At 40.6% G+C, this 10588-nt stretch overlaps 2 protein-coding genes across 7 annotated transcripts in view; both read right to left on the reverse strand.

The window, feature by feature from the left end:
• Window positions 1-5120, reverse strand: part of trpc4apa (transient receptor potential cation channel, subfamily C, member 4 associated protein a) — a 21595-nt gene extending 16475 nt beyond the window's left edge. The window contains exons 1-2 of one of the 2 annotated variants that reach the window (XR_009769355.1): window positions 4949-5120; window positions 3272-3400 (exon numbers count right to left, since the gene is read on the reverse strand). Coding sequence is in view for 1 of the 2 variants with exons in the window: in XM_061688488.1 (XP_061544472.1) it covers window positions 3272-3400; window positions 4949-5074 (255 nt within the window). In the remaining variant the exon portion in view is untranslated. The remainder of the gene's footprint in view (window positions 1-3271; window positions 3401-4948) is intronic. The other variant, XM_061688488.1, reaches the window with a different exon arrangement.
• Window positions 5121-6772: 1652 nt separating this feature from the next.
• Window positions 6773-10347, reverse strand: sla2a (Src like adaptor 2a). 5 transcript variants are annotated; one of them, XM_061687823.1, is made up of 7 exons: window positions 10115-10347; window positions 9552-9856; window positions 9377-9463; window positions 8660-8763; window positions 8414-8566; window positions 7365-7497; window positions 6773-7210 (listed from the first exon to the last, which is right to left on the reverse strand). In XM_061687823.1, the coding sequence occupies exons 2-7, from the start codon at window positions 9821-9823 to the stop codon at window positions 7087-7089; spliced, it is 873 nt and encodes a 290-aa protein (XP_061543807.1). In that variant the 5' UTR covers window positions 9824-9856; window positions 10115-10347; the 3' UTR covers window positions 6773-7086. The 5 variants fall into 5 exon arrangements, with proteins under 5 accessions (XP_061543807.1, XP_061543806.1, XP_061543810.1 ...); XM_061687822.1 differs by having other exon boundaries at window positions 9552-9859; XM_061687826.1 differs by having other exon boundaries at window positions 9377-9439; window positions 9552-9651; window positions 9751-10338.
• Window positions 10348-10588: the final 241 nt, after the last annotated feature.

Consider the following 10588-nt stretch of genomic DNA (forward strand, 5'->3'; position numbering starts at 1 on the left):
CTGGCGATTGTTCTCTCAGTTTCGGGACATACCTGACTTTTTGTCCTCTCTGCAGTTTCCTTTTAGGGTCGCACAGTACCAACTCGAACGTATAAGTGGACCGCCAGGACTCAAGTAGAAGCATTATTTTGCTGAATTACAGCCCAGGGAAATTGCAGAGATGTACCTACCTTTGCCATATTGTCTGCATGTTTACAATCTGCGGCGCACATTTCACTGCCGGCCCAGGTATCAAACGGTACGAACGTGACGTCACATTCAATGTTTACAACTCCTGGGGGAAGGCTACTTTACTATCGCCGTGACCACCAAAGTATCTTAAAAAATAATCCAAAAAGAATTTACATTTGTCACTTAAACTGTCAATAACAAAGTCTGTTAGTTCCAGAATGGCCAGTGTTCTTTACTGGCGCTGTAGCGTAATACTAGACTTTACACCGATCTGATCGGCTTGATCGGTATTGGCCGATAATTAGCATTTTATGCTAATCGGCTTTAATGTCATAATTCGTCAATCCGATCAGCTCCGCAAAAGATATTGACTCCACGTTGCTGTCGTGTACCGATCCAAAATTATTTTTAGCCTTGTCACGTGTCTTGTGATGAAGTACTTTAACTATTTGACGGCCAATAACGTTTTAATTCAATCTTGTCGGTGAAAAAACATTCAGTGGTGTGGGACTTCTTTGCGGTGGCTCATACAGAGAACACGTAATGCTTGGATCAGACGACAAGACAAATTTGGTCTTTCATAATTGCACTACGTCAGACTACTCCAATAAAATCTTGTATTCCGATACCATCGCATTGCGTCTTTTACCAGTGAGCTTTAGCTTGTTAAACCGAACTCAACCGGATACACTTGTTACCATGGCGATGACAACAACAGTAGATCACACAAATTTATTGGGGGGGATAATAAAAACGAAAAATGTGTGGTGGTCATCACATATGCTCAGGAGAGGACGTTCATCCACAACTTGCTTGAGGTATGTTTTCACGTACATTTAATACGATACGGCTCGCAAGCAGGCAACAAAATGTTCTCTAGCCGAGCGAGCACTAACAGTTGTAGGTAAACATGCCGGCGTTCTGTTGAATCATGCTCTAAAGTTTTGGTGTGTGGGAAGTAATTTAATTACAATAATGTAATTTAATTTGGACCCATTATTTCTGTCATGTTGTAATGTTGGTTTGACCTGACTGAAAACTTAAACTTATGTCAGTGGGCAATCCTTGAATGCCCCCGACAGGCCATTGTTTTACCTTTTGTCTAAAATGCTAGAATACTTTTGAAGATACTCAGTATACAGTACACAAGTATACAGGAAGTCCTCGATTTACGAACGAGTTCCATTCCTACGCTGGCGACGTAACACGAATTTCCGCGTAAGTCGGATTTCACCGTTAAAGTCGAAATTTACGGCGAAATACTTCTGTTACGGGTATTGTCCCACGTGATTGTGACAGCAAACTCAGTGTGTGTGGGCGTGTGGGTTGATGTGTGAGTGAGACGGGACTGCGCAGGAGTAAGGAGTGCGCGCCGGTGCGAGTGTCTACAGTGGCAAGTGTAGTGACGGCGACCGGGGAAGAGTAGCGATTAGCGGAGGACCCGTTGACGAATGTGCAGAGGGGCTAATAAAGCCATTAAAGCAGCAAATCGGTGCTTCGTGCCTTTATTGTTGCCGCCACCCAGCTCACTGTGCAACGAGAGAAGGGAGTTAACCCCTGAGTCTCCCGACCACGGTCAGGTGAAGGAAAGGTTAACACTTCATATAAAGAAACTAAAATACATTAATATAAAAAAATAAGATGCTGTACTTACCATTAATTCTGAGAGTGTGAAAAAAGGAGGGCGAATAAGGCAAAGATACTCCCACCGCACAAACACAGACAAGCACTATGCACTAGCTAAGCAGAAACACTAAGGTGCTGGGACAAAATGGCGGACGAGGCACGGGCGTCGTAAACTCAAAACGTCGTAGGTCGAGTGCGTCGTAACTCGAGGACTTCCTGTTTACAATAAATGAACAAGTCATTTAAATAGACATTGCTCCATCTTGTGATCGGATCGGCCCATAAAATCCTGATCGTGTAAAGCCCACGTAATACAGGCACAAAATAGGGCTGACGTATTTCCGGCTCACAGATATACAATATGACGAGATCCAACCATAAGACTTGCCTCCTGTGCTTAAGTGGTGGTCATGTTGAATGTGGCAAATTTCCAGACCATGGAGATGCTGGTTTTACCTATTGTCTATTGTGCATGAAGCGATGCGCAGAGAGAGACCGGCCCGCCCACCCCCCGTATCAGTCCGTTATATCGAGGTTCCACTGTACTTATTTTTGTACTTACTGACAAATCAACAGGTATTGATAAATGCTACTGTAATCAGTCAATAAAACAAATTCAAGCAACCTTTCTACAAATGTATAGACAGACTACTTAGCATTAGGCATGCCACAAATGATTATTTTGATAATGTGTGTGTGTGTGTGTGTATATATATATATATATATATATATATATATATATATATATATATATATATAGTTCTGGAATTTCTTTGGATGGTGTCATTATGTTGCAGGTTTATTAGATCTTTTGTCCGACTTGATTTAGTCAGGACAGATTCTCTTTCAGTGATTTCTTAACTGAACGGGTGTGGAGGTAACCAGGCTTGGGTGTGATCAGTGAAAATTAACCAAAAATAGTGCTTATCCACGTCTAATTCATGATTTAACGAGGAGGGTAATTACTTTTGCACAGAGGGCCAGGTAAGTTTGAATAGCTGTTTTTTTCTTAATAAATGAAAACACGATGTAAAAACAGAATTTTGCGTTCACTTGGGTTATATTTGTCGGATATTTACATTTGTTTGAATGGCGCGTTCGGTCTCTCGTTTTGAATTACATTCATCTTCAATATTTGGGCTTAAATGCCTAAACCTCCGAGTGCTGCTGCTATGCAGGTCATTGTAGTTTTTCTGGGTATGGCACAGCTGACCCGGATGACCAGTACTGGTCATGTGTCATGCCGTACTTGGACAACAGGGCAGCATGCCGACCACTGGAAGATTCAAGCGCTTTCGTGATAAAAACAAATCTTAAAAATAAATGACACTGACAAATAAATTGTTGTCGTGACCAATCGACTAATCGTGGCAGTCATTGCAGTTACATGCCATGTTGGATCACGAATGGACCAGCCCCATCAATTCTACTACAAGTCATGAGTACATACAGTACTTTACTGCAATGCGGTTACCTTAAGTAGGCCATGGGTGTGGGAAAGGTCACTGTTGGGATGACTGCTCTCGTAGAGCTTCTGGAGCAAAGTAGGAATGCCTTGCCACTTGGCCCGCTTGTCTCTCTCCTGAAGGAGACCCCCTGGGAGCTACACAGCACAATCAGATGGACGCCCAATTACAACATGTAGTCATGTAATGTACACTATCAAGACCATCATTGGCCTTGTCTTTGATTGATGTCAAGAGGCTGTAAATACATTTTATACATGGAATGCAGCAGTTTGCCACTGTATCCCTAATAATGTACGTCCAAGCTTCAACAAATGAGTGCTTAACTGTTTGTATGTTATGATGCCTATCAATGTAGTTTCCTTTCTTCTATTAACCAAAAATTAATGTTTTGGAATGTTGCAGAAACCCCATCCAAACATTAAGAGAACATGCAAACACTTTTTGACCCTTTAGCCACACATTGTTCAAGACATCACAGCACTTTAACTTTAATTTCGAATTGCTCTCAATAGTGGTCAAAAAAGGAAGATCTCCGATACTAAAACTTAACCATCCTGCTTTTCATTATTATGATAAATACAACAATGTTTGCTGTAATTGTCATGTGACGGTTGAATTGAATATCTAAATGTACAGTTATGGAAAAACAATATTAGACCACCCTTGTTTCTTCACTCTCAATATTTATTCCTGGTGGTACCAATAAAGGTACAGTAAATTACCTTAAAAATAGAACACAACAAAAATGCATCTGATTCCATAATACTCTATGTCCTATTTGCCATGCTTAAGCTTAATTGTAGTCCCAGTAATTTAGGTTACAAGGAAACACGTAAAATGGCTAGACATCAGCTCTTAAATTAAACTTGGAGCTCTTTTTGGGGTCACCATTTTATTTGTCTAAACAAATGAACCTTCAGTTGTACTAGGCATAAAAAATGAACAAGAACCTAAAGAAACAAGCGTGGTCTCATCATTTTTTCCAGGACTGTAATTCAGGTGTATCTAATTAAGTGTCCGGTAATTCTGTGCTTGCCATGTGTCGACATGTCATGACAGGTGGACCTCAACTGTTGTTTGACTGAACAGCACAAACACGCAATACAAATACAAATCCAGTTGAGCATGTTTAATACAAGGGTAGTAAGAGACTTGTTAAAGTTACAATTGCCAAAATAGCTGTTGTCTGCGCGTCCTTTTATGGAACGCATTCTTAGAGTGGTCGATGAACATTACGTAATCGCCTGAGCCGTTCAGAAGGCTAAGCTAGTTAGCTGCCTCCCAGGCGACATTCGTTCACAGCAGTGGAAAACTAAAGGCTAATGATTGTGTTAGCGTGTTACTGCTGCTAAACAATATTCACGAGAGAACGTTTACGGGAACCATTCGAAGCTTGTTGCTTACCCTAAGCTAATGTGGGCTAACAACAAAAGATTGCGCTAACATTTATGCCCCATCAGCAAGAAGGAGAAAAGGAGAGTTAAGCGCTCCACTTTATTCTTCGGAAAAATCCCCAAATGTGGCAGCCGGATGCAAAATGTTGAACTAAACGAGGGCGTCGCCAATCACGTTTGCCCGATAGCGTCTCGCTTTTCAGGCAGCACTCCACAAAGCAAATCCCTGGTTTGAGGCGAGCAACTTTGCGACGTCTTTTATGTCTAAAAGCACAACGTGTCGCTTACCTGTGTCCCACGACTAAAAGTCTGCCCTGTGATTTTACTCTCCGTGAACTTGAACACGATATTACTTTTGCAATTTCTTTGTTGTGCTCCCGTACAGTGGGTCTCGGACCCCTTAAGCGTCGCCATTATTTCTTCTTTCTGAAGTGAGCTGTCCAGGCAGGAAGTGGATGCTACCATCAACCTTGAGGGCAATTAAGCGCCCCCTGCTGGCCGAGTAGCGCACAACTGAGCAGTTTTGTTGCTTGATTTAGCAACTTTCCAGACTGCACTAGCAACTTTAAAACAAAACAAAACAAAAAAAAACGCCGAGCAACACATTTAGGGCCCTTTTAAAATTTGTTTGGAAACTTTTACCAACTTTTGAACTCAAACCCTTAAAAAAAAAAATAAACATCAATTTCCCCTCAAAATCACAGGTGTCAAACTCAAGGCCCAAAGGCCAGACCTGGCCCACCACATCATTTTATAGTGCCCCGCTAAAGCAAATCATATGTCTTCTTTGTCCATCCATCCGTTTTCTGCACCGCTTATCCTAATTATGGTCGCAGGTGTACTGGAGCCTATCCCAACTGACTTTGGGCAAGACAGGTACCCCCTGGACAGTATGCCCACCAATCACAGTGCATACGTAGATAAACATTTATACTCACATTCAAACCTAAGGACAATTTAGAGTGTTCAATTAACCTATGTCTACTACTGCTAATACCACTAGCGAATCTTTCTTAATATTTTCTGGTAGTCTGAATGCCCTGTAGCACCATGCTGCCTCCTACAGGTCAGCCATGGGACTGCGACAGACATGGTTATGTGGGGTGTGTTGTATTGGTCCTCTCATCATCCATCCTTCCATCCATCCATTTGCCGCACCGCTTCTCCTCACAAACGCCGCGGGCGTGCTGGGGCCTATCCCAGCTGACTGTGGGCGAGAGGCGGGGTACACCCTGAACTGGTCGCCAGCCAATCAGAGGGCACATAAAGACAAACAAAAATTCACACTCACATTCACACCTAAGGACAATTTAGAGTCTTCAATTAATGTGTCACCCCCTCTCATCATGTTTCTCATATTAAAAAATGGTTAAGATGTTAAAAATCTATCAGTAACCTGATTTTGTGCAAAAGTCGGAACATGCATCGTTTCTATCACTAACCAATATGTGCTAATGCAGTAGTAAAGTCAGATTTACAATATATATTTGTATGAAAGACAGTTGTAGGTCTTTAATATAAAATAATAAAATGAAATACAGTTTAAAAAAAAATTATAAAAAAAAGACAAATTCCTTACCTTTACTCCTTTGGTTGGTTTCCACACTGGAAGGGGTGCAAACGACTTCATTGGGCATCATTCGGAGCCATTAAATGTCATAATTCTACTCCACTTTAAAAATGATTTCTCATATACTTCTGCTAATTTTGTAATAGCATGGCCTTAAAATTTTTTTTAAAGAAAATTCCAATAATTCCACTATTTATGACATTAGCAATTTAGGACAGTTCAGCTCTTGTTTTTCTCAAGCCCAAAACAAACACACAGATAAGAAGAAGAAACAAAACTATTGTCAGATGAAGCGTCTCGTCAGACTGCAGTGATGTCATTATCTCTCCCGCGGTTCTTACAACCTCAAGATTTGTCAGGTATCCAAATTGTATGCGACTTTCAGCTTGGGTCAACCACAGTGAGTCACGCAGATGATTTGTTTGGCAGTTTTCGCACTGGATGCCCTTCCTGACACATTTTCTGGAGTACCAGCTAGGAATTGAACCTGTGCCGTCTGCACATAAGTACCGCAACACTATTAACGCTTGCTTGCATCCAACTGGTGTTGTACAGTTTTTATTTGACATTTTGTCCAGGACTTTTTTTCCCCCTGTGAATCCATTGACTTGAATGTTGATTAGATCACAAACATTCAATAATCACACATAAATGTAATGCATTCAAAGAGCAGTCAATAATACATTAAGAACAGGACTTTTCATCAATAGTAAAAATAAAATGAAACTAAAGGAACTAAACAATGTGGAATGCTTTCGCATATGGTACGCTAGAGTGTCTCAGATCTCGTACTTCACGTCTTGTCCAGTGTCTTTGGAAGACAATCTGTCTTTGTAGCCAGATTGAAGTTTTTAGCTCAAGTGTACCAACTGTGATTGTTGCCTTCTGTCAATTGGAGGTAAGAGCTCATGGCCTCCCTCAGGCCCTCGCTCACCATTGAGTTGTCAGACCCTGTTCTCGTCCTCTTGAGAATCATGGATCTGGAAAACAATTGGAACAGTTCTTTTTGGTAGCTGCTCAAGATTCAACTGTTGGATTCATTGATGTGATGTTTTGTGCCATCAGGGCCTCACGCAGAGCTCGACACTACAAGCAGTTTTACTTCAGTAGAAGTAAAAATGGACTCTCGCCCACCTGCTGATGTCCTTCCAGTTGTTAGCGGGCTTCCTGTGCGCTGTGGATACGACAAGCCTGTTCTCTCTGGGTACGTCTAAACCCTGAATGAAGCAAGGCTCATTCAGCCGACAGCAAAGTCCGTCTGCAGACTCTGTAAAATCACAGGATGTTCCTCTTATTACTACGCCAAACATAAGAAACAGATAGAATTGAAGGAAAAAAAAAAAAAAAAAAAACTTTCTGGGGAAGTTTTTGCATATGTTGTGTCTCCAATCTGTTTATATCCGTAATATCAATCTCAGACAGGTTTGACGATTATTTTTTGCAAATACCGTGTCCCAACAAGGTTGCAACATTAGCAAGGAAATGGCGGAGTAACGTTTTTATGCCGGAACAACTGGAACTCCTGCTGGTGTCAAAATGATCTCTGAAAAATATATGGAGTTTCTAATTCACCATATGCTGCCATAGACTAAAAAGAACTGTGTCTTCCATGATAAAATATTTTCTCATGCAACACAACACACTGTAAAAGACACTATTGAAGCTTTAGCTGCTAATGGTATAAGAAGACAAAACAAATAATGATGTAGCAACCGCCATCCCCTGACCTTATTTCTATTGAGAACTTGTGGAGCCTCCTTAAAAGGAAGATCTATGACAGTAGAGGGCAGCATAACTATCCACAGACTTCAATGAATGCGAGAGTTGTTCATGTGAGATTGATGACGGGTTCCTTTGGTTGAAATATAATTTCTTTTTAAAAAAACGATCTCTATGTAATGGCAGGAGTACAGTACAAACATCTTTTTTTCTTGTGTAGTCCTTTACAACCTATGTGTTTAAAAAAAAAAAAAAAATTTATAATCTTAATCGTAATCATTGGAACATAATTTTGAGTACATTTGCAAAAAACATTACTGCTGATCAATAAAATCTTCATATTTATAGAAACTATTATAACTGTTGATAATGAAAAAAAATAACATCTTTGTATTGACATTTTAGGCAAATGATCAAGAACAGCACAAGGTTGATCATTTGAAACTCCCCTGCAGCCTACAAACCTGAATAGTGTTCCACCAGGTGTTTTAGCGAGGAGAAGGAGCGTTTTGGAGTTATGTAGACCCGGCCATTTTGGAGTTGAGCGATGAGGTAGTGTTTGACACAATTTGAGAACACAACACTGACTCGCCAACGGACAGACAGAGAAAAGCAATCTACAGCAATAAAGAGCACAGACACAGAAGTAAATTACAAAACGGGCAATACAAATATACTCATTTCAAACGTGAAACTGACAACACTCTAACCTGTGTTTGTTTCTGAGTCTCGTATCAAGAAGCCTCCAATGTGGTTTTGTGGTTGCATGAGGAGCTCCTCTGCTTTGAGCCTGCTGATACCTGTGAACAGCCACCTGGATAGAGAAGCAGGAGACAACAGCTACGCAACTCAATTCATTATTATAGTTGGACAATTCAGTATTTGATCTAAATATTCTGATGCTGAAAGGGGACATATTATGGAAAATTCTCTTCATGATGGCTTGCATACATGAATAAATATTTTGTTTGCTGCCTACTTCTAAAAATGGTCAGGTGTATGAAGTGCTGCCTCCAAGAAAAAAAAAATGCTTTTACTGTCTTTCTCGGGTCCCAAGAGAAGTCTCTCTAGTCTAAATAGGCTCTGGCCTAGCAGTATATTGAGCAGGGCTTCCAAATGCTCACTTGCTGATGTCAACAAGACACAATATAGGGTGTGTAACGTGACTTACAATACATGACAGTCACATGCTATTTCGATACCAGGGAACTGTTTTTAAATTAGGAAAAATGTGCAGAATATGTGTCCTCATAAAATGGGTGACCATTTTAGGATTATTGTTCAGTTTGTTTGAATTTATCTTTTTTTTTTTTTTTAATGCTGCCACATTACCTACTAATGATGGCAAAGAGGAAAGATGATATGATGATGATATTACCCTTCAAAGGTAATAAAGCTATTATGATGACAAGAATTACATAACTTACCTTTGTGTCACTTTGGCAGTGTAGTTGGTGGGAATGTACATCTCTCTGCTTGTGGTGGCGGACCTTACCATCAAAACATTACCATCACTATAGACAAAATATGTGATTGTGAGCATTTTTGCGTGACAATGTGAAATTGGGGTGAATTTCAAATTGTAAGAGATTATAGGCATACTCTGATATGATGCTGAGTCTCTCCCCGATGGTCATGACCAACTCAGTGCCACCAAATGATAGAAAGTCGAAGAGGGACACAGTCATGGTCTCGTCAGAGACTGCACAAATTGTTGGATTTTTGTCATTTGAGTATATGTAGGGGAAGAAAGCCTTGTGGATGTGTATATATGGATAGATACATGGTGGAAGAAGTCTACCTGATGAAGGAGGTTCTGGTGGATTTTCTAAGACTGTCAGGTCGGATCTGCACCTGGAGGGGCAGAGCCCCATGTTCTTTAACTTCCTGCTGGTTTGAAGGAGCTACTGCTAGAAAGAGATTGGGGAAAAATGCATTCAAATCCTTTCAAACGCATCATCAGATTAGTTCTCACAGTATCCAGCATTTTACTGGCACCATGAAGCTTGAAGATACAGGAAGCCACAACAAAATTCATTGACATACTCTGATAGCTAAACTGTACACCAAGATGCATGAATTCAGGTGGGAATGATATAGTTGTAATAATTACAAAAATACTCATGTAGTGGCCTTTTATGTAATATTAGCAAAAACATACTTACCCCCCCCTCAAAATGCCAATGTTTTCTAAGTCCTCCTCTTTTTTAGAGGTTATCCCAGTCCTCTAAGTAGATCCAAGTTCTCTTGATGAAATATGCTCATCTGTCTCCAACATACACACACTGACACATAAATGGAAGCTCAGGTTATCTGTCAGACCTGCATATCAATCAGAACGACTGCTGTGCAACCAGGAAGGCTGTAACGTTTTTGCAGCTGCAAATAAGTGGGAGGGGATGGTTTTGTTAGTGGCTGAAGCTTCCTGCATACTACTCTATATGCATGTCTGTCTGTAGGCCTATATTTCTGTCTTCAACAGCACCAGCTTCATGTGATGTTTGAAGCCCTCCACATACTTACACGTTTTGCTCTGTGTCGGTCACGCTCCAACAAGTGCAACAAAAACCGTCTAATGTATTGTGGGTTAAGAAAATATCTGTTGCTAAGGGACCGTCGTAAGAATGTACTGTATGTAA

The sequence above is a fragment of the Phycodurus eques genome, chromosome 10 (assembly GCF_024500275.1).
Source record: "Phycodurus eques isolate BA_2022a chromosome 10, UOR_Pequ_1.1, whole genome shotgun sequence".
Lineage (NCBI taxonomy): Eukaryota > Metazoa > Chordata > Actinopteri > Syngnathiformes > Syngnathidae > Phycodurus > Phycodurus eques.